A 26,526-nucleotide genomic window follows, 5' to 3' on the forward strand; every position below is an offset into this window, starting at 1 on the left:
CGTTTCTGGTATCAGCTTAATAAATATTCCACCGTTAGACCTACATCAGGGTGTCTATAAGTAGTTGCATGTCGCAATGTTAAACATTCTCTATTGTACGGTCCTGTGCTCCCGTCGCAACTATTTAACCCTAATTACAAAGTACCGCACAGTACATATCTCACAATCTGCGTTTACTGTGAGTTTAATAGAAATAAACATGAGCAATATACCATGGTAGGGTAGATCGATCTGGTGTTGGTATCTTATGTGTGCTCACATAAGTCTATGTTTTACGTGTTGTTTATTCAGTTTATCATTCCACCGTAGCTCATTGTTTTTAGTTCGTAGGCTATAATACCTTCATTCTACATTGGACTATAAGCCCCAGCAACAATCAAAGTATGGGCTTCGCTCTTCCTGTACTTAGCATTACATTAAGTGCTTGTGATCTTATATAAATACCGAGTATACATCATCGTTTTAGTATTTCGTATGTTCTGCCAAACGTAGCTGTGGGCTGCGCTAACTACTGCGTGGTCTACTTCAAAACTCATTGTTTTAGACGTGGTATTATTCTACTACGCGGCGAACATTACCATTTTAGTGTACCACCTGCATTACAGTAGGTAAGATATAGAGAGTTCGCACTCGTAACTATATAGTTGTAAAGTCACGTTTGCCCTTTGTTAATTCGGTTTCCTGCGTGTATATCCGCCCCATAACACGGTTAGAAAAGGAATCCCAGCGTAAACTATAATAAAAGGCTTCCACTCAGTGAATATTATCTACTACCCCACTAACCCATTCTCCTAACGCTACGCATTGCACCTTAAAGATATACGAAACGCGTTTAAGCAAGTGTAGCTAAATACCCCCCCCCCCCAGATAAACGCAGAGCGCCGCTGTAGCTATAATGTATCCATCCCTAAAGTATTACAGTAAAAATATGATGCTCATGTTAATAATAATCTTGTGCACGCCTTCCGCTACGTTTACTCGCACTGCAATCACTTACAACGTTGATGCTATCGCTTACTACGTGCTCCTATAGCTTTCTACGTGCTGCTATCACGTTCATATCGCTTACTACGTACTGCTAGCGCGTAACTATGCCGTTCTATCGCTGACTACGTGCTGCTATAACTATCTATACGCTTCTATGGCTTACTATGTGTTTGTATTGAGCCAACATTGCTATTGTACTACAGTAAGTAGCATGGTAGGTTTACCTATCGCTACAGTAGCTAAGGGATTGAAAGTAAGAAGTTCTTACCCCGTAACTATGCGTTTGCGCTATGCTAATTCCGTTTCCTGCATGTGTATCGGTCCAATAACATGGTTAGAGAAGGAATTTCTGCTATAATAAAAAGCTCCAGGTCAGTGAATGTCAGAATATCTACTACCCCAATAGCGCATTAACCTACCGCTACATACTGTGCCTTAAAAAAAGATACGAAACACGTTCAACCAAGTGCAGCTAAATATTCCCCCAAGATGAACACAGAGCGCCGCTGTAGCTATAATACTTAAGTATGAACATTCCTAAATAATTACAGTAAAAATATGCTATGCGTGTCAGTGGACGCCTTCCACTATATGTACGCGCACTGCTGTCGCTTACTGTGCGCTTCTATCCTTTACTATGCGCTTCTATCGGTTACTCTCCACCGCTATCGCTGCCATATGCGCTACTATCGCTCACTACCATACCAATTATCGTAGCATGTGTTTATATGAAGCAAACCTCGCTACAGCGCTATTATACGGTGCCCGACCCCAGCGATAGCTGCTACTACTCGGTGGGTCCATTTTAATTAATAGCTGGTGTTCCAAAAAGTATTAGGCCAAGCGTCGCGCCGGGGTGACGTAATCGCCCCCGTTCCACACGTCTCGTCGGCTCGCTGCACTACTCGCCGTGTTATTAGAACATAATTGTAGGGTGGGCCCTGCGGTCCGCTATAACACACGCGGGTGCCGCCTTCGCTGCGCTCGGCAGCTTGTAATGGGACCGCCTTTGGCGTCCACGGCAGTACGATTATGTGGACCACCTTTAAAGTGGACAGGGTGTGACGGACGGAATTACACACACACTGGACGGTCTCTCTATTAGTTGTTGTGGGCTAGCCGAGCGCCGCCGCTACGCGGCGGTAGTTTTGTGGTTAGCTGGCGCTTCGCTCACTATACTCGCTCCGCTATTGGAACAGGCTGCCTACGCTTCGCTACAGCAGTAGTGGACCCGTTCCGCTCGCCTCGTCGGCTTGCTGCACTACTCTCAATGTCAGGTTAGTACTACAGAGGCCGGGGCGGGTCCTGCGGCCCCGCAATATCGTATAGTGGGGTCGCCTTCGCTTCGCTCGGCAGCAATTCGTATTTAGAGGGATTCGTACTTAGCGAATAAGCGTGATCTACGGTCGGATAACGACTTTCTGATTGATTGTTAGGATTCCGAACTGACTGCTAAACGCGTGGCTCTCTGCTAGGCCACGGATCTACGATACTGCGAGTTCGCTGTTCGTAAGAACTGTCGTTACTACCTGTTTGATGCCAGATACCGGTATCGCCAGAATTATTTACTTGGTTTTGTATTGAAATCAGATATCTTAATTTTTGTATGCATTCAAATGACTTACTGTTGTATCGGGTCGATTTATCTAAGCATTTGTATGCGGATTAACTCGTGTTGGACACATAACTCAGGCGAGTCCCCTGAGGGGACAACGAGTAAAGGTATAGGGGACAAAGAGTAAAGGTATAGGCCAGAAAGCCTTTAGATGGAGGTATAGGCCATGATTTTCCTGATCCGAGCTGGGCCGGCTCGCTTAATGCCATTTTATAATTTGCTGAACAGGAGAACGGGCATGAACTGGATGCTCGCATAATGACAAGAAGGAGCAGCAACATGCGCTTGAGTCTTCAGGTACTCCCATGAATAATGGCGAAACTTGGCAGTTGTACTGTAGAATGCGATGCGTTGGAAGTGCTGGTGCTGTAGGGGTGATTTTTATGCAGGCAGTAGCTAGATAAGGCCCAATCGTGCCACAACTACGTGCAGCACGAGTGTGTATAATTGCTGTGGTATCGACAACTCCACTAATAGCGCCTGATCTGAACCCCTTGTCAGGGCATGATCGAGGCCTTCGCTGCTGGAAAATGTCAAGACTCTGCATCAGGATCTCAAGGACGCCCCGAAAGACAAAGTCACGCTGGAAGGGTCTACCAGCACGTGCGTAAAGGCTCCCGACTGCAAGATAATCTACTCGCTGCGACCCTCGATCCTGTGCAGGCGCGCCGTGTGACCGAACTCAAAGAACGCAAGACTATCTCGATATGTTCAGTGTTAATGTAAACTTAAGCTCAGAGGAGATATTTAATTATTGCGACTGGTGCGCCGCAAGTGAGGCGCGCCCAAGTCGCTTGTGATTTTTTATTTGATACAAATAAAGGAATCTAGTTGCCCCACATGGTTCTTGGTGTGATGATCATTTAACTACATCTCCGTTACAACAATTGAATGCGCATTGAACAGCTCGATATAACGTCGAGTCCACTTGCGTCATCTGGTAAGCTTACTGCGAGGAAACCATGCTCACACAAACGTTTTAATCCAAAGTGTGCGGCCAGTGACTCTGAAAAAGTCAGCATTTCGGATTAGGACCGGTTGCGAAAGCTCTCTATAAGATATTTTATATAATAACGCAAGACTGATTTATGTCTACGCGCCAAAAAATACTAACCGAGAGGTGGACAAGTGTTGCGTGGGAACATGTCTGCACCTGGTCGAGTTAAAGTTTCCGTCATGCATTGTTATCACTAGCATTATTACCAAGTGAAGGGCCAACAAACAACCTATCCGGATAGGTGGGATATGTATTTGAGGGTAGCCTTCGATTTGGGTCAACCCCAGGTCAGATCAACGCTGGCCAACGCACCGATTCTACAAATCTCATGTTAGTGAAGCTCCAGCTGTAGAGTACTAATGCATCTGGTTCATCGTGGTGCAGTGATTGATTGACATGTCAAGCAAGTCGACAGTGATGTCTTTTGACTGCGTTCTTGTGGTAGCTGCGCCATTCCTTAACTTGCTCCAGCGCGAGCAACGTGCCATTCGTACGCATATCTACATCCGGTTTCCCTCACGCCCAGCCTCTAACTCGACTGAGGCGTGTTGCCGATAGACAATGGGGCTGCAGCGTGGGGGAGGTATGGCTTGGCTTGATGTACTACGCCGACACTACTCGAAGGATTGCAGGTACATACATGTAATTATCCTGGAAGGACAGCTAGAAGAGCTGTATGGACAGCCTCATACAGATTAATTCGTCGAAAAAAAGTTGCTTGTACCTCAGGCAACATTTAAACAACATTTCGTCACACCATACTCACACAATCGTACACCATTCTTACACAAATATAGCCATATTGACATCCCGACCGTACTACACAAAGCTACCGTAGCATCTTAGTCCTAGGCGTCGTTCACTCCTAAGAGCATCTCCAGCGGTGGGTCTTATCCTAAGACGTAACAGGGTCTTTGAGACCACAATTTTACAGTTGAGACCCGCGCAGACCGACTTACTTCCGGCGATGAGTTCTAAAGCGAGTCCTATAAGTCCATTCCCGCATGTCAAAATTGCCTTCAGTCTTGGTGCAATCTTTTAAATGCGGCGACTCTTCAGTTTTGTATGGGTGGCATTAAGATTGTGGTCTTTTTTTAAGACTCGAAAGCCAATCTATAGGTCCCGGTGAAGTTAAAACCTGCAATAGGACCTTCTGGTGGAAGCCTAACGTCTCGGCCAAGTCTTAACAGCGTTACTTTTAGGATAAAACCGTGTTTGAGACCAACCGCTGGAGATGCTCTACGGGTCAGTTGTAAATTGACCAGTAGGACACTGCCATTTTTAACATATGGCTACATTACACATGACTTTATTTTTAGGCTCTATTCCGTTTAAAACAAGGCTTTTCCAGCACACTCGAAGGAAGCCTGCCGCCAAGGAACTTCCGCGGCGGAGCATCAAGGGAAATGACAAGAAAGTGAAGAAAAGCAAGACTTACCTACGCGTGCCGGTAGACTACGCGCAGAAGATGAAGGTTCTCGGTGGTCGGCTCAAAGTCTCTATTGGATGTTATGGTACTGGGTGCTCAATGACGCTAGATAGTTGGGGACGCTCCCATCACACGTGCGTAGCTTCTTGGAGCTGCCGCTGATGGAGAGCACCGCTTGGTACTCGACCTTGAGACCGTGGCCTGGCGTCTCCTTGTTCATGCTGGCCCACGTGTTCTCGCTGCTGTGGGTGCGGCCGGGCACGCCGCTGCTCTCAAATAAGTGCGCGATGCTCACAGTCTCTCCAAACAGGTGCTAACGCGGGTCCTTGCTGCCCACGACGCCAGCGAGCACGGGGACCGAGTGCGCTTGTGATTTGCAACAAGTGCTTGTGCAGTACTAAGATGCTACGGTAATTGACATTGAAATGAGGCCAGCGTTAGCGACAAGAGAATACAGGATAACCAATCAGCCTACAACTACACTGTATTCCATATATGTAGTTCCTAGTTACTGACGGATAACTGAGAACGTCTTACGTCCACGCAGCTAAGCTCTTGGCCGACAAATTAAACCTGTCCGCCTGGATCTCGGGCAGCCTCGCTGCCATTATATCATCGGCTTCATATAAAAATAGTGGTCGGCGCTGCAAACACTTACTGCCTTAGTTCTTGGTCTACAAACTATAAAATCCGTCCGGTAGTCAGCTTCGCCGGCAGTAGATAGTTGGCTCCAAATAAAAAAGAAATTTCCGGATATGACTCAAAATGAAATTTCGCGCAAAAGGTGATACAAGGCTTTGTGCCAAGTGCATTTGGCCACCGATAGCGGCCAGCATCTGACTGCCATGCACGTCGCTGAATGCACCAATTGTGTCAGTATAGCACTGGGTAAACGCGAAGGCGGTGCCGGTGTAGGCATCGCCCTCTGCCTAATAGTTGTTCTGGTGGAGTATGGTCGCCTTCTGTGTCGCGATACTGCCCACGCTGCATAAAGCATGCTTGGATGCCTTACTCCCCATGCCGCCGCTGGAGGCAACAATGTCGTGGCCCAATGCCCTAGCAAATGCTGCTGAACCTGAAATATGTGCTCTCGACACAAATCCTTCTATCACCTTTTGCACCTTTGAGTCACCTTCCTGAAATTTCCCTAAGCAAAATGATGGTAGGCGCTGCAAATGAGGGGCGAAGCCCCTCATTTGCTACTTGCATGTGAACATAGTACGTAACCACTGTTTGGTAGCGCTAGCGCATGTATTGATGGTTGTTGTTTTGGATTTGGCTTAGCTTTGTAGTGGTGCCAAAACACTCGACCACTCAGTAGGCGAAGTATTAGCACAAGCATTGGCTACTTCGTAGCCAAAGAAGACATCTATTAGTTTCTTCAAAGTATTCCAGTATGGAAGATATAGTTGCACTTGAGTTGGTAAAATCGAGCTAACGTTAGATACAACCGAGCAGACTTTTTGGAATTTAATGTAGTCCTCCCAGCCTAACGGAACGCACCCTTGTTGAAGACTTCTTTATCTAATGTGAAGGAAGCCTGGTCAAAACTACTCTGGATGAATTATTCCTGATTAATTACTCCGGATGAATTATTGTGCTTTGCAGTTATTTTGCCGACCATTTTAGACCTAAAAATGGCAAAGCCTGCTCCTAAATATGTGTGAAAGAAGATACATGACCTGCTAAAATTATGCATAAATCCACCTCCTCATATTTGGGAAGGCCTGTCAGCCCATGCATTGGCCCAGTACACCACTGTCCATCACCCCCAGCACCTCCACTCTCTTATGCATAATTGCCGTGTGTGTAGGTGCTTGTGGATAAAAACCGACAGAATTGTGGCGCTTTTAGAGTAATTCTAGGCCTCCACCCATTTATGCACCTCGATTTATCGTGGTCGCCATAAATACAGCAAATCTCGCCTCATATTGCCAAAATCATTGCAAAGCACGATACTCCAGATGCACGAACTCTTATTATGAAATATGCATGTTTCAGATTGAGAAGCTTTATAGAGCTACCGGACCAAGCATTCAGCGCTAAGACGTCGAGGCAACGAGGTCTATATCCGTTCCGCTCTGCAAAGCTAAAAATATACTGCATGCTCTTGGGCTATCTAACTCTGTCTTCATTATCTTATTGCGCTCGAATCAGCAAGATGAAGATGCACGCGGCTGTGTGGCATTTCGCCGAGACCGACGGGAACAAGTACGCCAAGAAATATGCACGCAAGAGGAAAGGTGTAAATGCCACCGATCGGGAATCAAGCGCCAGTAAATGGCTGCGGAACCACGGCGGCAAGCGCATCCGGGACGCCTGGAAGGCGCTGTCTCCCAAGACGAAAGCTCGTTTGATGCAGGAGACGCCTGATGGTACGTTCCCTGATCAATCAGAGGGGATATTAGACGAGCGCACCAAGGCAACGGCACAACCGACATCGGTAGCGATGCCGTCCACGATTCAGACCAAGCGCAATACAAACGCAAGCTGTCTTCCTGGTGCAGAGGCGGCTACCCCAGCGTTGTCGGCTGCTGCGACTGAAGTGGCAGCATTGGGCCATGTATCTACTTCTGTTCGAGGTCCCAAGACCGGCTCCACCTTACCACAGAGTGAAGGCAAGGACTTGACACACCTCAGGGCTGTGCTCAATCGAAATCGATCGAAGTACTACGGCATGGTGTGCAAAGAGGAAGAGCTACAAATCAAGACGACCTACAATATTGGGAGCGTTGCTGGGGTCATTGAAGCTATGGCTTCGGGTGTAACGAACGCCATTTGTCTGGCGCATTCACGAGACTGATGTCAAACGAGCACAGACGCGTTTAGAGCTGTTTGCGTCCGGGTTGACTATGTTCTAACGAGCCCCATGTTGAACACCTCATTTCCCCCAGAACCCAATTACGGCAGCGATGCACCAAGCCCCGAGTTTGCTGCCGGAAGAATTAATCAAGCCTGGTGAAATTATCAGCACAGCGTAAAAGAGCTACGCTCCGCACTTGCCCAAAATGGTGTTGATGGTGATCCTGATCCTTCTTTGCTCGCATCCATCCTTCGCTTCAAAACCCAAACGCTAAACAATCGACATGAACCGCGGCCTGTATGAAAAGGAAAAGCGCTGGTATATATTGGTCATGCATTAAAGAATATAGATTTCATCATCTCAACACCTTGATCGGCTTGGTTCAGCTGCTGATGTCGCTGTCAGAGCGTATGGCGTCGCCCTGATCGTAGTACTCGGTTCGCTCATTCACACGGGCAAAATTCTCAACTGTCACAACGGCCCATCCATGACGGCGGTGGACCACGTTCGCGCGTAAATCAGGTCGCAATACGTTGCTTTGATCATCTTCGCATGATTCATCTTCAACTTCACTGGGCGAAGAATCCCCCGAGCTATCGACAGGGTCTGGAAGCGCGGCAGGTTTTGGGAGCCGAATTGGAAGTCTTTCAGGTGTCTTAGCTCTGCCCACTTCGATATCAGCCTCCACGTTTGCATATCTACGAGCGAATTTTTTCAATGCCCACCACGAAGTCGGGCAAGTTGGGATGGGCCTCGATAGCTGCGTTCATCTCCCTGTTGAACCGTTCGAGGGGGTTATTCGTCCTGGCGATCGTCGCTCTTGAGTAGGGCTCAAAATTCCATAGAGTAGGCGGGAACCGAAGAATCCACGTTCGCACAAAGTACCTCCAGAACTTTGTCCACTTCTCTGCAGAATATGCACGTCCTCTCGAATGCACTTGGACTCGATTTTGGCCTTAAGTCATGGTATTCCCTGTTTCTTCACCTTTTCTTGCTTGATGACAGTGAGAATATTCAGTACACCATGGCTCGTGACTTGAACACTCGCGGTCGGGAATGCCGTATACCTTAATCTTGCACCGACAAGCATGTTTAAAGTGGAACAAACATCCAAGCACGGACGTATTGGGAAAGTGATCCTTAATAGCGCGAATGAAGCCAGCCTCAAAGTCGCAGTACACAAACTCAGGGTCTAGTGCATAGTCCGTCTCATCCAGGACAAGTCGCATAACATGAAAGTAAGCATCATACTTCTTGGAAGAGCTCAACACGAAGGCAGCAGGATAGTACGACTTTGTGGGCCTGTCGTAGGTCGAAAAGATCACACACTGTTTCAACTTCGGTGGCAGAGACCTAAACGTTCCGTCAACAAACACGTCCGTCTTTTTGGAGTTGAGCATGTTCAAAAGAACCGGATGTGCCCAACCCAAAATCCGCTGTCGGCACTTGCTGGTGCGGTCGTAATAGGAGTAGTGGAACAGGAAAAACGTTGGACCCGGATGGAGTCCCGTCGTCCAACTGGACCTGCGACGAAGGTGAGACTTCGATTTGACCAAAAACAGATCCGCCGAACTCCTGCGCTCTAGCTCGATTCACACGTCGTAAGACTTCCTCCCTCGATAAACCGGAGATCGCAATGTTCGTGTTCGGGTTTCCGTAGAATTTGGCCCTCACGATATCCCAAATAACAGCGCGATTTGCTGTCGTCGTAACGGCTAACGTGTCACCCGTCCTCTTCATTGCTTCTCTCACATTCTGGTTAACGCTGGGACCAATCTGGTTTCCTTCACCTGATACTGAAGATGTACCACAAGTGTGCGGAGCAAAGTTGCAGTACGATTCCAAGCGGAAGTCGAAGTGGCATTTACCTTCGCAGTCCATGCTTCGATAATGGCTGCACCGGTAATAAACCTTCTTGCTCGTCTTCCGAATTCTTGTGTACTTATATCCACCAATCCACTTGTTCGTTCGTCTCGTCCTACGGGGCTGACCAGGCTCACCGAGACCAGCAGAACTGTCGTGGCTTTGGTGCTCTGAAACCAAACTGTCCCCAGTAGCGTCGAAATTCTCGTTCTGGTGCTTGTTATCCGGAAATCCGAACTCGTAGTCTTCATCAAAAGTGTCGTTTGAGTGTGATAGATTCGTTGTGTCCAAGCGGGGAGGGGCCGCAAACTCTGCATCGACTGGCTCTGGATTCAAAATGAACACTAGTGTGAGTTGAACACGTCTGGATAATAAGGCGTCGCTAGCGGCATTAAGCGGTTCGACATTAGCGGATTCGCGTTCCAGTGTAGTGTCTGGGACGAATCAACCGATATAGCGATGTGTTAGCATTCATGAAAAAGTTACCAAGATTAATCCGCTCTTTCAGTTGTTCTCCCCAACTTGCGCGTCTTGAGCTTGTTGCTCGACGGCAGGTTGCTCTGGTGCTAGCTGAGCGAGACACCGCGATCGGCGTCGTGTTGAGTGTGAAGCCCGCTGCTGCCGTGTGCTCCGTGAAGTGCGAGAGCGCGACCGCATCGCTGAGTCGCTTCCAAAGCTCAAATGATGGAAGGGCTGCCGGATGAAGTTGAGCTCTAGCGTCAGTTTTGCTTTTTAACCGACAGCAGTTGGTCACAGTAATTTTGCCCTTCCGCTATCGCTCATGTCAGCTTCAAGCTCACCGTGATCGAAGCAACGTAGCCTTCAACGCCGACAGCCTCGGCCGTTCCATGATTCTCATTTCTAAGTACTAGTATCTGGCCGACGAAATTGCAATAAAACATAAATAAACGTTAGCAACGCCACCGCTGGTGCACGGCCACAGAAACTATCACATGATAGAGCAAAACTCTGTAGTCAGTAATACACTTACGAGTTTACTACGTATCTAATGCACGCAACGACACGAGTCTGTATGAACAGCAACCGACGATATGCAACTACAGCCCTGATATCAGACCCAAACTTGGATTTCAATGCACCACGCCACGATGTACTCCCCAACTTTCCCTCCAATTATTCTAAAAGGGTACCACAAGAAACTTATGCGCATGTTGTTAGTTTTGCACGTACCGTAGAATCTCCTAGCTTACAGCCTGCTACTGGACACACCTACCAAAGCTGTGTCAACCGATACTGCTTCAACACGCTTAAATATGTATATACGAAGCACGTAAAAATACTGAATTTCATACAACGGCGTTAGTCGATTCATCACGTTTTGCTACGGCACAAACGAGCAAGGACTGTCATGGTTACTGCACTTACCACCCCCGCAGCAGATTCGTGAATGCAGTGAAAGTATCTCGGGCTTGTGCTAGCATGCAGTGCAAAATGTATCTCTTTGGCTCTTTTCAAAAAATAATGCCAAATCAGCCCGCTTGATTGGCTGTATTAGGTTGAAGATGGCTGGTCCCACTCCCTGATTGCACAACCGGTGTTACACCGGTTGTGGAGCCCTCTTTACTCTCTTCAAAACCGGTAGTATACCGGTGGACATACCGGTTTGTGACATCTGTCCCTCAATCGTCAGTTCTAACGAACTGCGAACTGCGAACTCCCTCCCCCCTAGAAATTCGACACACACACCCCAGGAACGGAGCCGGCGTGGTCGTAGGCATGCTTGAGATATGCATGTTCAGGCGATCGGTTGCTTCTGTTGGTACAGCCACGCGGCGGGTATAGCTGTGACTTCGTGACATCTGCGTTTCACTGATAGCTGTATTCCACTGAGAAACGACTCGAGCAATACGCTCTCTACTCCACAAGAAACGAGCTGGCAACCGTGCTACTGATATTGCAAGATTTATCCGTTTTTCGCTATGTTTCGTCCAGTACCTTCCCGTTGCGTGGTATGTTGGGCATTAGCGACAGCTCATTGTGGTAGAATGGTCTTCAGGTGTTGCACAGCTTCCTTCCTCGTCATGTCCCCCCCAACGTACCGTTTGTGGGTCATTTGGGTGTACTTGATAAGCGCGTCCCAGTTCACATGACTCTTGTTCCGGCGGAAGATCTCGAGCTCATTCGCAACCTTCTCGATGCTCAGCCTTTTTCCGAGCCAGTGTTCCAGCCATTCCGTCGCCTCGTCCTGCGTGCGCGCGAAGCCCTTGATGTTAGCAAACGCTCTCTCTTCCTCAACATCGTCCAGGACTGCTGCATTGTCAGTCCGCAGGAAGCGTTCGGCGTTCTTTTGAGCAGCATTGATCGGGTGTTCCACGGTCCTGTCGAGCTTCGTCGTGGGCACGAGAGCTTCGCTCGCTGCGAGGAGGGCGGCCGTAGCAACTAGCAGGAGGTAATACGAGCGCATAGCGAACTTGTGCGAGTTGGGATTGTCACTACTTGAGCGCGGGGAAGCAAGTTGCGGAATAAGTCTTGGAGCAAGCTGCAGCGACCGCCACCACGGCGTAATGTGATTGGTGTTCACAGGTCGAAGAGCTGTACTTGGACGGAGCTTTACTGTAACGTATTGAAACCGGGTACTTTTATTTCCAAAATCGGGTATTAATTAACTTAAGCAAGTACTTCTTAAAGCTACGAATTATTACATGTATGACTCTGCAACCCAGGGACCGGTTTAACTCTTAGCAACTACGACTAAAAGCTACAAATTGTTGTTAACTCGGTTCAGGGATTGTTTGCTAGATTCGTACATATCCAAGGTTAATACTAAAAACTACGTTGCTATTACTCTTTATTAAGAATTTTTCCAGGGTTTCACGATTTAACGAAGTGTTTATGGTACGCATCCGCTGAAGCATACTTTACTGCTGGGTGCTGCTTGTCAATATCTCATGCGTGCTAACCCATTATCTGCATATTGCATGATGGGTTGCGCTTCGAATGTTGTAAAGCTTAGTACATGTACACAGTACAATGTACTAGGGTAGTCCTTCATCGACAGCACTTAGGTATGAGGGTTTAACTTGCCCCCAGGGTACCAATATGGAGGCCAAAAAATTAAATAAATAATCCGCGATTTGGTCGGTATCATTTGCGGGAACCCGGGTTCCCGCCAATTGTTTCACATGAACATGTGGACTAATACCGGTAAGACCAGCAAACGCCGCTCCTTTAGCGAAGTTTTGACCACTGACCACATGATCACTAGTTACACGGACTAAGCTTAATAGATGTTACCAGCATTCTGACACATAGCAAGCCAGTAAGTGGAATCCCTAAATGTGTCAGCTCTAATGCCGTCTCCAAACTAGCTCATCGCGAACATCTGTCAGTTTATTACAGCATCGGCAGCTACACCTTGCTCAGGTTACCTACCTCCCATGCGCTAATTACTCGACTTTTAACGTACGCTATCTACATATAGTGTATCGCTATCACAGCTAATCAAAATGTTCCTGCAGTTGTGGAAATGTTTTTTTTACCTTATTCTAATCGATCTCAGCTGCTGGATCAAGTGGTGCTTATCACCACTGCGTGTAGTTTTGAGCATTTCACTACCCCAATCTCTGTGCGTGTCGAAAGAATGCCCGAGAAAAATGCAGTACAAGTAAACCAAATACCTACTTGCTTAAAAATGATTGCAAATTCAAGACATGTTACTTCTGCCCTTGTGGGTTGCTTATCTCACTACGCGTAACATTCCTGCGAAGTAGGTTTGCTAAACGTCTATCTTTATCAACTGCGTCTTGGTGGTTTGGACATCTGCAGTGAACTTTTCGAGTGCAAGAAGAGCGTGTCGAGAAGTAACGTGAGAACGTAACAGATAGTTTTGCTGCGGTTTGCTTGCGATTGACACACTCGATCTTCAAGAAACAGGGCGGGTAAAACCTGTTGATTTCTTGAAAAATCATGTACGTCTTTGGTTTTACCTTGGTTTTAATCAATACAATCTAGTTTTTATTGATCGAGTACACTTCGTTGGTAATTATCTGTGTTTCTTTTGTGTTCATGTTTCCTATGCAAGGCACATTCCCAGTTTGCTGTGGATGGATTATCGAAACGAGGAGAACATTTTTGAAAAAGCTTTGATATGCTCTCCTATTCTCGTTTCTACATCGATAACTTTGTGCAGGCTAATCGCTGTTTTTGCTGAATTATTATGTTTTTTTAGGGTTCATCATATAATTTTTTTTTATTCTCATTAGTCGGTGTCTCCAATAGTTAAAGTGGATACTTCTCTTGCCGGAATTTCTACAGGACGAATGACTCAGTTGTCATTATCGTGCCGCAAAACCTTATTTTCCTTAGTGTAATCGTCGTCGCTATCAACTTCTCTTTCCGTCATTGTTATTAAGAGTTTGGTGGTAAGAGCGGTAGCATTACAAGTTCTTAGAGGGAAACTTGACAAGCAATGTTGTTCTTCGTCGACATAGCGGACGTTGGACCTAAACTTCAACGACTTCCCAGTAAAACCAATCGATGCTTTTCGGAGGTAGGCAGGTTTTACTATAAAAGTTAAAGTAAGGCTAATACTTAAGCCCGTCGTACCAGTCCTACCAGGAAACAACAACCAGTGAATCCAGAGTCTCCCGTTGTACTTTATATCCCACCGCGTGCACACGAAAGTAAATTGCTGTTTAATCCAAGTTGGATCCATGTTGGATTCGGGAGTGGTTGGATAATCCATACCGTAACACTTGATGCCTGCATCTCCCCCACCTTTTCCCCCTCTCTTTTCATTAATTTTCGAATAGTCATTATTGTTGCTGTTGCCCTACGACCTGTGTACTCTCCCGGAGCAGTGCTCCGGGTAGCCTATCAAGTGCTTGGGACTGTGAGGTGCAACTTGCTTATGCTCGCTCTCAAGTCTTAAACCGATACATCCAGATGCTAGCATTGCTGTCGATACTAACTTACTGATAGGTACGGTAGGTGTCATCGGTCAGTCTATCCTAGATAATCATACATTAATCCCTATTGGCTTCTCGTACTACAGAGTAGCACTACTGTACTAGGATAAGGCCCCTGGGAATTCCCGAATTTTGTTGACTTGCAAAAATTGTGCTAATCTTGCATTGTCGCGTGTTGTGCTTATTTAGTCCAGCGTAATCCCTGTACAGTACTCGTACTACATGTGAATCACATGCTCAAGCGGGTTGTCGAATATATATTCCAAGCACGCACTACAGCGGAGAAGAATAACTTTTCGTATCAACCAGCTTTCGGCAACGAAAAAAAGCTTTAAAATAAAAAAAAACGTCTAACTCCGCATACATGACAGCCAATTCAATATACACTAAGAAACACTTTGCAAAAGCTAGTGTTAGCTGCTATACAGTTGCTGGTGTTTGTGCGAACACTATAATAGTTATATATTTCTGGCGCCCTTAGCGACTAAGTACGAACCCTTAACTATGGAGCACCGTGCCCGCTCTTCTAGAGCGCTGGCTGCATAATGTCACGTTTTCACTTACGATTTGTATTGGGCAAGTCACATGGGCTGTGCGAACCCTCCATATTACAAGATCGTGTGTGAACCACACGCCGCCGAGCAAGCGAGGCGGCAGGCTTGGCTTCAACTTTCGTCACGAGCCCCGCTCGCGGGGCTCCGCTTGGCTTGTATTAATACCAAACCCCGACATGGGCATCAAGTATTATGTGTTTTTGTGACGAAGCGCCCGTGCGTTTTGAAGGCTCAGGTTGCTAGACCGCTCGACCTTGGTCTTCGCTCAGCCCTTGCACCACTTGGCTCAGCCCTGCTTAGCGCGGCAAGAGTTCCGCTCAGCTCCTTCCACTGAACAAACACTCCCACTCCACTTCGCTAGACTTAGCCGCTTGAACGCTTGGCTCAGCTCCGACTCGGGTCGGGCGAGGCGTGTGTTCCTCACTCTGCGATCCCCTTGGCGGTTCTTTTGATCACGGCTACGCTGTGGGCCTAGACTCGCGTCGGCCACACCAGCTGCTGTCGATGTTGAAGGTCTCCGGAGGTGTTCCCAGACGAAACTCGCTCCCCACTTGGCGAGTCCCAGTCCGCATGTGTCATCAGCCCGAAATGCCCCGGGTTTTCCTTAATGAACACAACACCACACACAATATAGCCTCCACTTCCTCTCTTTGGTTCCGGCTCAGAACCACAACACCCCTTCTTTCCCGGTCGGCCTGGGTCTGGGCCGAGTTCGCCTTTATTTCTCTGAGCCTGGGCGAAGGCTCGTACTAGCTTCTCCTTTCTTCTCTTCGAGTCAAACAACGACCCGGTCTGGAGTTAGTGACTCGGTTTGAGCCTAGTCCGAATCCAAGGCACTCACACACACCCTTGGACTACCCGCGCACCAGGTCCACAATGAACTGATACTAATAATCACACAACGCACCGGGGTACGCCAATGTCCCCAAGCACACAATACAATTACCCTGCCTAAACCTCAGAATGGATCACCTTCCACCCGAAAATATGAAATACACCCTAAGATGTAACAGTAATATGAAATAACCGTACTGCCGTCGCACCGAAGCACTCCGACAATGTTGATATGTTAGCTTGAATTTGTGTGGATGATCGCCAAGACACCTTCTGGCTAAAGACCTCCACCACTTGCGTCCTCCGGGGCAAAACGAACTCTGTTTAATTGTTTACACATGCACAAACTAGGACTCACTAAGTGGGGGCGCGATATCCCCCTGGGTACACACTGACTGGCTGCGCGAAGAGCGTCGGCTGTATGCTTACCGGGGGCCCTTGAAGATCCGCCCGATATCCTTGGTCTTGGCTAATGCGGCGGCTCCACGTCGGCGGGCGTCGTCTTGGAGCCGCTGGAGGCCGTTGAGATCCGCTTGAAGTGTCCGCGATCTTGAGCAGTCGCATCCAATGTAGGCTGGCTCATGGCTGAATCACCGGATGAGTGTACCGGTGCCACCAACCTTGCCGTCAGTACCACTGTCTGGACTTAAGTTCAGCGCCTCTTCACCCGGCACTTCAACTGGACTCCTACAACTCCGCTCAGGTCCATGCCACTCCGCTCAGGTCTGCAACGCTCCGCTCGGCTTCTCGACTTGAGCAAAGACTTCAAACATCGCATTCGAGGCCGGGCTCGGACTCCACGTCACTCCACTCAGACCTTCGATCCTCTCCCAGCTTGTCGACTTGGGTGAAAGTTCCATGATCACAGTAAAAGCCGGGCTCGGGCTCGGCACGACCTCGTTCGGACGCCTGCTCCTCGACTCATCTCGGCATCTTGGACGACGGCCCCACAACCGCTGGGGAGGTTGAGCTCAAACTCCACCCAGCTCCGCTCAGCTCCTCGACCCGAGCGGGGACTCCGGTCATCACACTCGAGGCTCGGCTCAGACCCCGCGTAGCTTCTCTCTGGTTCCTGACTCAGCTCAGACTTGGGATACCCAACACCAGACATCTCGGGTCTCAGACAATCTTCGATCAAGCCCAGAGTCTGAGCGGAGCTCCGCTCAGACCTCGGGCTCAGCTTCCTTCGTCGCACGGATCGTGTCCGACAGTTGGTGGTCCAGATCCATCGCGGCCATGACGCACTTGAAGTCTGCTTGATTGATACGGGTCAGCATCTTGGATTGATACGGGTCAGCTGGACATGGGTTCGGTGGCGAAACCCACCGAGCCTTTTCACATTTTTGCTTTCATTTTGGACAGGTCGGCTAAGCGAGTGCATGCTACTCCTGTTGTACGTATTGTGTATCTTATTGACTGTTTAGTGTGCTGCGTGTGCATTTAGGTAAAGCGCAGGAATGGTGGAAGGGCGGAATTGGGTGTCGGGTCGACGACTTCGCCTGCATAGTAGCGCTCGCGAAACTGGCCAAGGAGGACGGAAAGGTGGCCTGCTTTGTGAAGCGCACGCATGGCTTTGACGACCGAGCCAACGGCTACAGCCTGTGAGCCTTGTACAGCCAAGTATTCAAGCGTCTTCTTCTTGGCTTCGACTCCAAGAGCGTGGACCTCCGCCTTGTACGCTGGCGAGGCCGGATCCAGCTTGAACCCAGAAGGTAAGCAGATCATCATGAATGCAACTGTGTGTCGTGACTCGTAAAGGATGGCTTAGCTAACTGTTGTTAATTCGTACATGCGTGGTACAGTAGTGAACCACTCGAACCACACGGTCGATAGCGCTTTGGCTGCGACTGCTCAAGGTCGTTGTGCTGCTGCTCCGTAGTGTTTGTTTTCTTGTCAATAGATTCTGCGTTCGCCCCCAAAACGGCCAGCCTTTCCTCAACGCGTGTTTGGCGGAGCAATAGCTCGTCGAGCTGCTGCGACAGCTTTTCTAGAACACGGATCATGTTTTGAGAGGACTCGGCCGCTGTTTCTTGTTTCTCTTCTGCAGGTGGATTGAATGCAGCTCGGAGGGTGATCGACCATGCCAACAGCTCGGAGGCCTGTATGTTGAGGACACCAAGGGCTTCATGAATGCGACGGACGTACGGGCTATCCAAGCGATGGCGTTCCATACCGTCAAAATTCCAACAGGGTTGGACTGCTTCCAACTAAAACCGGTCTAGCAACGGTATTAGGTTTTTTGGTTAGTTGATATTTAACCTCACGACCGCCGATTGGATTCTCGGCCAACAGTCCAGAAGCTTCCAGGTTAGTGCAGCGAGTCGTGCAACGCTGCTTGTGCTACCTATATGAAGTACGACAACTTGAATCGGAAGACCAATTTGAATCGTTGGCGCAGCGTGAATAATACGTACAACAGGAGTAGCATGCACTCGCTTAGCCGACCTGTCCAAAAAGAAAGCAAAAACACAAAATACTTGATGCCCATGTCGGGGTTTGAACCCGATCCTCCAAGCCCGAAGGCCTGGCGCTCAACCTCACGAGCTCCATGGGCGCGGGTAAGTCTCATCCATCAACAGCACCATACTCGTCCAAACCCTCGGCCACTTGAGCCACACGCACGAGCGCGCACAGGCGCAACTCAACACACGTCCCAGCAGCACAGACGGCCCAGCAGCACACACGGCCCAGCAGCACACACGGCCCAGCAGCACACACGGCCCAGCAGCACACACGGCCCAGCGGCCAGCAGCGCCTGTGTACACGCAGAGACAACAGCAGCACAGTCAGCACATACTTGTGATAATAGTTATAATAATTATATTATCATTGTGAAAAAGCACTACAGTATCATAGCGTGTCTTCTGGCCTGTCTATCAAATGTCCACGTCATGTACTTATGTATGCGCTTTCAATTGGGATACCGGTATTAATAGCTATGAACTATATCAATAACTATTAGTTATTGGTAATAGCGTTGGTACTTAGCAGTACTATTAGTCGAGTTCTGCGCTGCATAAGTATTTTTTGTTTTTAGTTTGTTCATTTTTTACAGTTGCGTTAGCACTTAGTGGATTTACAATGCGCAGCCAATATATCTGCTAAAGCTCTCTGGAGCGATGCTACCGTTAATATTCGTTTGCTATAAAATACTCATGGAGAAAATTGTCAATACGCTACCAGAATTATGAATTAGATTATACTGGAGTCCAGCTGCCCATAAAGGTGCTGTTTCAAAACATTGCTTTGTGAAATGCTGCACGCTCTGTGATTCTGCGTTTTTACTCTGTGAACATCCTGTTTCTCATGAAATTCGCTCGAATATGCCCGAATTTTGTTGACTTGCAAAAACAGACAGTGCTAATCTTGCATTGTCGCGTGTTGTGCCTATTCAGTCCAGCGTAATCCCTACATGTACAGTAGACTTTAAAACGAGTTTGTCAGCGCTCTATCAGATTCTTAGCAGTAAACGATTTTGCTATGGTACACTTATTGAAGACTGAGGTCGGTCCGACCGAGCTTAGCTACTTGCTATTGAAGGTGATCTTCGTTAAATACTTTAACAAGTCCGAATAGCTTAGCTCGGGGCGTAGGATTGATCTAATCGGTAGTTTGGCGCTATATCGGAAATTTCACAATAGACCTGGGAAAATGCTCAATGACTTCGCACGCTGTACTTGTCGGTCAAACTGGACACTTCTGGCCTTACTTGGCGCCGGTCTCGAGTGGCGCCGAGTCCACTTGTAGCCTGGTTAACTTACAAACGACATGCATGCATACAGTACGAGTACGTACAGTGTACAGTACGAGTACGTAGGTGTACTGTACACTGTACATGTAGGGATTACGCTGGACTGAATAAACACAACACTGTGTACGGTCCGTATGTGTGGTGTATTGTGTTCTAGCTGCAGTAAGCGAGCATACGCATCATTACTAGACGGGGGTCTAGAACTCACAAGGGAGGAACCTAAGTAAGAAGGTTAATTTGTACTTTTCCGTAATTTAAAATTAACGCTAGCTTGCTCTCCACATAGCTCCATTGAAGACAGTGAAGACGTAAGCATATTCTAAAACCCTATAAGAGTGAAATACGGATTAATGATGCATGGGAACGTAATGAATCATGTTTCGGTAACATTGTTTGGCTCAAATCATGAAGGCAATGTCGGGGTTCTTCCGGCCGTCACCAAAGTAAACGACGCCGTAGTTCGCAGACAGCGGTTGATGGAAGCAGAATGCGCCGGGGTACACGTAGTTGCGTAGTGTCGTGTAGCTGCCGGTGTTGTCCTTGGAGATGACCCACGCTCCATCCAGATCCTGGATGAGCGGGTCGAAGAAGTCTCCAGCGCGCACCAGCCCCTCCGCGTTCTCAATGATCTGAGCACGTTCAGGCAGATCCGGGTGTCGGAAGTGGAAGAAGTTGTAGAGCTGCAAAGACTGGTCCCACGTGAGGCCGTGGAAGGACGGGTTGGCGATGACCTGGTGCATCGGCGAGACGATGTACGCCCCCAGCGGCACAACAGACGTGGCGTGGTCGATCTCCTCGACGATGTACGCGAGTCGGTCGAGCTCGCAGAAGGGAGCCTCGCCCTCTTCCTGGTTCTGCGGCTCTCCAGCGTCTCCGATAAGGAACGCCGGGTCCCCCTTCAGTCGCGACGTCATCGCCGCCGCCATCGCGCTCTTCTTCTTGTTGAGCTGCGGGAACTGCTGCAGCTCCGGCGACGTGTTGGTACTGCGACAACAGTAGAACGAATCAGCACATTGTCCCATAATAGTAGAAATGCAACACGCCCTGCAGCCTACCAGAAGTAGAACTTCTTCTTGGGGTAGTCCTTGGCGGGGAGCACCGCGACGGCGATGAGGTAGTCCTGGGTCTCGCCCGAGATGCGCCCCCAGAAGCGCAGCGACAGCAAAGTCTCGGTGGCGTTGCGCTTGAGCATGCCCAGCTCCAGGTTGGAGCGCTCCTGCGGCGTTAGCGTCTGGCCCACGCATCGGCTCACGACGTCCAGCTGCTCCAGCTCCATGTGCTCTCTGTGGTCTGTAGTCTCTTCAACAAGTGAGTGAGTGTATCTATCTCTTCGATCGATCCGCGTCGCTTCAAGATCGCAATTCATTGAATTGCTGCGTGCGACTGTGTGGAACACACCACCTAGCACATCCGAGGATAGAGATGGGCCATTTCAATTTAGTCAGACAACGTTCGCAACGGCCGATGAGCGCGCCCGTGTGCCTCATCGAGGGCGGCGCCGACGGCCTGCGCGTCACGGAGGACGGCGTTCGGTGCGTGCCTCATGACCTCCAGCATTTTGCGCGTATGGTGCAGCTCGAGCGGCTCCCTAACTCTCAGTGTGCGCGTCGTTATGCCTGATTTACGCCATTGTCGCATTGACGCAGCCTCCTGGAAAGTCTACATGAGCCCGTGGCAATCGTCTGCCTGGCAGGACAATATCGGTGAGATAGATAGATTTCAATTGCGTCAATTAAGTTAGTTATTGTCATTATTGCTAGTGCTGCCTCTAACCAGCCATCGTCTGCAGCACGGGCAAGAGCTTCTTCCTCAACCAACTCGCTTCCCACCGTGACGACTTGCGGTGGATCGCCAACAGTGACACGGACCCGATGGTCAATAGTTATGTGGCCAATGGCAGTGCTACGTCCAAGGCCAATGGGTTTCGGGTGGGACCTACGACGGAGTCGTGTACGAGAGGCATCTGGCTTTGGTCACCGCAGCCTCCGGTGCGCAACCCGGCGGGGCAGCTCGTGTTGTTCCTGGACACGGAGGGCATGGCGTCGACTGATAACGATGAGAGCTACGACGCCAAGATTTTCTCGCTGGGACTGCTGCTGAGTTCACTTTTCGTGTTCAACACGATGGGCGTGATCGACGAAGGCGCCATTGATCGACTGTACCTCGTGTCTGAGCTCACCAAGCACGTGTGCGTTAGTACGCACCCGACAACGGGATCATCGTCGGCTAATGGGTTTGGGAGCAACAACTCAAATGCAGAGGAGGCGGCACTGAGTGATGACAAGCTAGAGGAATCACGGGCGTTGGCGCCGCACTTCCCGCCGTTCGTATGGCTACTACGTGATTTTTTGCTCGACATGCAGATCAATGGCAACGCTCTGACTGCGAATGAGTACCTGGAGAAGGCTTTGGATGCGCGTGAGGTTAGCACTACAGCATCCGAGAGCACTAGAATGCGTCAAGTGGAGCGGAATCGAACTCGTGCGTCCATTCGAGTTTTGTTTGGACGTCGTGAATGCCTTACATTAGTTCGTCCCGTGACCGACGAGCGCGATTTGCGTCGTGCAGCGGAGCTTCCGAATTCGGAGCTGCGGCCAGAGTTTGTTGACCAAATGACAGCCGTGCGATGTCGACTACTTTCGGCCGTGACTGCTAAAGAGCTGCTGGGCAAAACCCTGGATGGCCCTCAGGTTGCACAGCTCGTTCGCTGCTACACAGATACAATGAATAGTGGCGCCGTTCCTGATATTAAGGCTGCGTGGGAGTATGTGTCGGATGCGACGTGCCAAGCTGCGCTTGCTGCAGCCATCGAGTTGTATGATACTTTGATGGAGGCCACTACTGGTAAGAAGAAGCCCCCGAAAAAGGTGAACGACGAGGGTGACTCGGAAGATACAGACGAAGTTGAAGGGGAGACGGACGATGGCAGTGGTGGTGCAGATGGAGATGAACCGAGGATTCTGTCACAGGCCGAGTTTGAGACGATCTACAAGGAAGCCCAGGAGCAGGCCCTCAATCTGTTCAAGGTGCGCTCAGTGGAAGGTTCATCACGGGCGACGTGCTATCAGAAGCTGAAGCAGCACATGCACACGCGACGCACTGCACTCATTGCTCAGCTGCAGAAGCGTTCGAGTCGGTTCTGCGTGAAAGTGCTCGCCAAGCTGCGCGCAAAGTTTCTGACCCGTCCTCTGGCTGCTGGTGCGTGGGATGCTGCTGCCAACAAGGAAGGAGCGTTCCAAGCCACGATGGAAGTACTGGAAGAAGTTTACGAACGGAAAGCCCGCGGCCCAGCGAAGAAGAAAGCCTTCTACCAGTTTCTACGTGTCGACGCACTTGTGTTCTTCGAGGCGCTGTTTCAGCGGATGGCTAGCAACCATGTCCACGACCGAGCTGAATGGGAACGCAAGCGAGAACAACTTGGACATTTACATGAAAACGAGAAAATGGATTGGAAGCAGCAACTGCAGGCCAAGAGCATGGAGACCCAGCAGCTTCTCGAAACGAAGGCTCATCTGGAAGATAAGGTGGCCACGCAAGCGGAGCGAATTTCGGAGTTACAGCACGTATCACAGCAACAAATCGATGCAATTGGTGACCTCGAGAACCAGCGTAAGGGTCTAAACGAGGACATCGACCGATTGCACGCTGCAGCTGCAGAGTTGACGAAGGAACTGGAGAAGACCCAACTGCGACTACAGCACAAGGAGGAAACACTTGCTAAGGTTGAAGCTGAAGCGCACACTACAAGGCAAGAGCTTACCAAGCAGGTGGAATCGCTTCGTGCAACGCACCAAGGCGAGAAAGAGGACTGGATACGACGTGCGGCGGATCAGACAGCGGAGAAGTCGATGCTGCAAAAGCAGCTCAAGCAGGCGGATCTTGACGCTCAGCAACAGAATCGTGAGATGGAGTTACTAGACAAAGAGCGGCATCAACTGCAGCAGTTGTACGAGACTGAGGTGGAGACTCGAGTACAACTCGAGAGAGACTACGAGCTACTTCGTGGTGGTAATGAAGAGATACAACGCAAGCTGAAGGAGAGTGCAGCGCATCAATTGAAGGCGAAACAAGCTGCGGAGCGGGAGCAAGCTCGGTTGGAAGCTCGGTTGAAGCGCTTCCAGATGCAACTGGGAAGCATTGAGGGTGATCGTGAAGTTGAAGAAGTGCTGCAAGATTGCGTGGCCAGTGTTGTTCGTCAAGCCGACGAGGACAGGATAATAACGCTGCAAGAGGAGCGGCGGATGTTGCAGGAGCAGCTTGGTGATCTCCACGAGAAGATCTCCACCTTGCCAGACTTCTACGTGCGGCAGATTTTCTGTGCACCCGAACCAGTGACGAACTTTTTCGACGCGCTGACTTCGGTTGTCGGGGATCCCAGTAAATGGTAAAACGGAATTGAATCAATAATAAAATGCAAAAGTACTGCTTTCTTCTTTTACAGATCAAAGTGGCTGAAGTCGGAAGCGTTGGCACCTCCATCTATCGACAGGACGGCGCCTGCAATGTTCATCGACCTGTTTCGGCGCATGGGATTAGCGACTGGACTGCCCATTGCGTCCACAAATTCTGCATCGTCAAGACTGGCGTGTCGAGTACGCCTCCCCTCGCTGGGTGGTGGTGACGCGTAGTTTCGTGGTGTAGGAGGCGACTGATCCAGGTTGGACAAGTTCATAGAGCTCGGAGAGGTGTAGAATGAAGGCACACGACCAATGGCCTTCCGCCCACTTCGTCGTTCGTCTTCCAGTGCTTGCTCGCCTCGCAAGTATCTTACAGCGCGTTCCAAGGCAAACTCGACACGACACATGGTGCGAATTCGAGCGAGAGCAGGCCAACACGCTCGCTCACCGGCCAGCAAAATCTCTGGAAAAGTTTCACGGGACGGGTTACTTAGCACTGTCCGCAGTAGTTTCACAGCGGAGATCTTGTCAGTGGGGCAGATGGTGATGTCGCCCTCATACTTCTGAGTGATCAAAGGGACCAGCCCGATGTCGAGGAACTTCAGAACGGAAGTGTTTAGGCCAAACTCAGCGATATTTTTGATGTAGGCCTTCATCTGCTTCTTCAAGAAGCTCATGAGACTGCCGGTCTGTCCATTTCCAAACGCTGAGTGACCAGACACAATCTTGTAGTGAATGTTGACTTGGCTGACAATGAAGTGATTAACGTTGAATAGCTCCGAGAGACGCTCCATGGGCAGATCACACTCGACGCTACCGTCACTCCACTTCAAACCCTCACGGAAATAGGGAACAATGTTTCCATGCTCGTCCTTGGCCAGCAGCTCCACTGGACGGAACACATTAGGAATCGCACACGAAGCTAGGGATGCTGACCAGATAATCACGTTCGGGGCTGTAAGATAGTTGAGGAGCTGCGGATAATCATCAGCACTCAGCGGGGTCACTGTGATGTTGATGATCCGACCCGTTCTGTCATAGGCCTCTCTGAAAGTGTAGTCACCCATGGCACTTCGCAAACAGTCCCGGAGCGTTTTCGTATCCAGCACATAGTGCTTGTCTAGGAATCGACTGAGAAGAATGAAGGCATCTCGAATGACCTCGAACCCACCCTTTGGCAGCAGCAACTTTGCGGGGGACAGGAATGACGGCGTGTAATCGACTCGGTCCTGCTCCGTGATATTCGGTCCCAAGAAGTTCAAGTTCACGGATTCTCCTGATAAAAAACCCAGCGCCTCATCATCGTTACGAACTCCAATCGCCCCCGCCAAGATCGAACCAGCCGAGGATCCTGCAATCACATTCGGCAGCAAGTTATTCTCCACGAGTGCCTTGATCACTCCGGCGTGGTAGAATCCATGCGCTCCACCGCCTGATAGCATCAATGCTGACCGCCCAAATGCGTGACGGGTCTCGCTGAAGAACGCCAGCTTATTGTCAATGGACAGCTCGTCGTTGTTCTCTTCCTCCGTCCCTTTCGCGCGCAGCACGACGTTCATCGCTTGCACAATCGTGTCCAGATACTCCTCGATAAGGTGCTTCGTTCCAACTGTAGTTAATCAGAATAAAACACACAACGGAAGTAAGCACCACGAACTCACCCTATTTAAGCCAGCAGCGAGCGTACCATTGCTGACCGAGTACAGTCTCGGGTTGCCGAGCCCCCAGTGCTTCCTCAGCAGTCCGGCTCGCAGCGCGAACATGAGTCCCATGACGTCGTTCTCGAGCTTGAGCCTCTTGTACATCTGCGTCTTGTTCATGACCCTCTCGTAGAGGAAGAGTCCGGACGCCGGGTCCTCGCGCCACTTGTCCTTGCCCTCGAGCTTGTCCAGCTCGCCGGCGATGGACTGGCGTTCCTGGAAGGACTTGACGTTCTCCAGCTGCTGGCGCAGCCTGAGCGTGCGTCTGCCCTTGGCTGTGAGGCGCAGACATGCGTTGCCCAGCACCCGACGAGCCACCGACTGCAGCTCGTAGATTATGTGCAGCACGAATGTCGCGCACAGGTAGCGCGCGAACACGTCGGGCACGACCACCGCGCGCAGTGTGCGCAGCCAGAGCTCCACGAGCGTCATGGTCACGTGGTGCACGAACGCGCGCTTCTCGGCCGCCGTACGCACCACGCGGTGCTTGAGCTGCTGCACGAGGCGCCACGCCAGCTCCTCGTGCCGCTCCAGGCCCGTGGCGAAGATCCAGAAGCGCACCCACAGATGCAGCAGCGAGTGCGCGCGCTCCCGCAGCCGCGCCAGCGCGTCCTGGCGATGCGTGACGGTCACCGACCGCCCCGTGGACAGCGCGGCGCCCATCGGTT

At 49.9% G+C, this 26,526-nt stretch overlaps 7 protein-coding genes across 7 annotated transcripts; 2 read left to right on the top strand and 5 right to left on the bottom strand.

The window, feature by feature from the left end:
* Positions 1-5,098: 5,098 nt before the first annotated feature.
* PHYSODRAFT_329668 (hypothetical protein) lies at positions 5,099-5,636 on the bottom strand (the record flags this gene model as incomplete). Its single annotated transcript, XM_009526182.1, has 2 exons — positions 5,099-5,318; positions 5,566-5,636. 2 exons carry the CDS (start codon positions 5,634-5,636, stop codon positions 5,099-5,101), a joined length of 291 nt encoding a protein of 96 aa, XP_009524477.1.
* A 1,553-nt stretch (positions 5,637-7,189) lies between these two features.
* Positions 7,190-7,831, top strand: PHYSODRAFT_495862 (hypothetical protein; the record flags this gene model as incomplete). The annotated part of the gene is made up of 2 exons (XM_009526183.1): positions 7,190-7,520; positions 7,647-7,831. The coding sequence occupies 2 exons, from the start codon at positions 7,190-7,192 to the stop codon at positions 7,829-7,831; spliced, it is 516 nt and encodes a 171-aa protein (XP_009524478.1).
* A 3,856-nt stretch (positions 7,832-11,687) lies between these two features.
* On the bottom strand, positions 11,688-12,119 carry PHYSODRAFT_285647 (hypothetical protein; the record flags this gene model as incomplete). Its single annotated transcript, XM_009526184.1, has 1 exon — positions 11,688-12,119. One exon carries the CDS (start codon positions 12,117-12,119, stop codon positions 11,688-11,690), a length of 432 nt encoding a protein of 143 aa, XP_009524479.1.
* Positions 12,120-17,450: 5,331 nt separating this feature from the next.
* On the bottom strand, positions 17,451-17,843 carry PHYSODRAFT_489301 (hypothetical protein; the record flags this gene model as incomplete). Its single annotated transcript, XM_009526185.1, has 2 exons — positions 17,451-17,759; positions 17,784-17,843. Coding segments are annotated over 2 exons (369 nt in total), but the record flags the coding sequence as incomplete, so codon positions are not given.
* A 2,316-nt stretch (positions 17,844-20,159) lies between these two features.
* On the bottom strand, positions 20,160-21,037 carry PHYSODRAFT_496656 (hypothetical protein; the record flags this gene model as incomplete). The annotated part of the gene is made up of 2 exons (XM_009526186.1): positions 20,160-20,745; positions 20,817-21,037. 2 exons carry the CDS (start codon positions 21,035-21,037, stop codon positions 20,160-20,162), a joined length of 807 nt encoding a protein of 268 aa, XP_009524481.1.
* Positions 21,038-21,225: 188 nt separating this feature from the next.
* PHYSODRAFT_313827 (hypothetical protein) lies at positions 21,226-24,149 on the top strand (the record flags this gene model as incomplete). The annotated part of the gene is made up of 4 exons (XM_009526187.1): positions 21,226-21,293; positions 21,408-21,464; positions 21,551-21,604; positions 21,662-24,149. 4 exons carry the CDS (start codon positions 21,226-21,228, stop codon positions 24,147-24,149), a joined length of 2,667 nt encoding a protein of 888 aa, XP_009524482.1.
* Positions 24,150-24,196: 47 nt separating this feature from the next.
* PHYSODRAFT_299378 (hypothetical protein) lies at positions 24,197-26,521 on the bottom strand (the record flags this gene model as incomplete). Its single annotated transcript, XM_009526188.1, has 2 exons — positions 24,197-25,756; positions 25,820-26,521. The coding sequence occupies 2 exons, from the start codon at positions 26,519-26,521 to the stop codon at positions 24,197-24,199; spliced, it is 2,262 nt and encodes a 753-aa protein (XP_009524483.1).
* Positions 26,522-26,526: the final 5 nt, after the last annotated feature.

The sequence above is a fragment of the Phytophthora sojae genome (genome assembly GCF_000149755.1).
Source record: "Phytophthora sojae unplaced genomic scaffold PHYSOscaffold_3, whole genome shotgun sequence".
NCBI classification, from domain to species: Eukaryota; Oomycota; class Peronosporomycetes; order Peronosporales; family Peronosporaceae; genus Phytophthora; species Phytophthora sojae.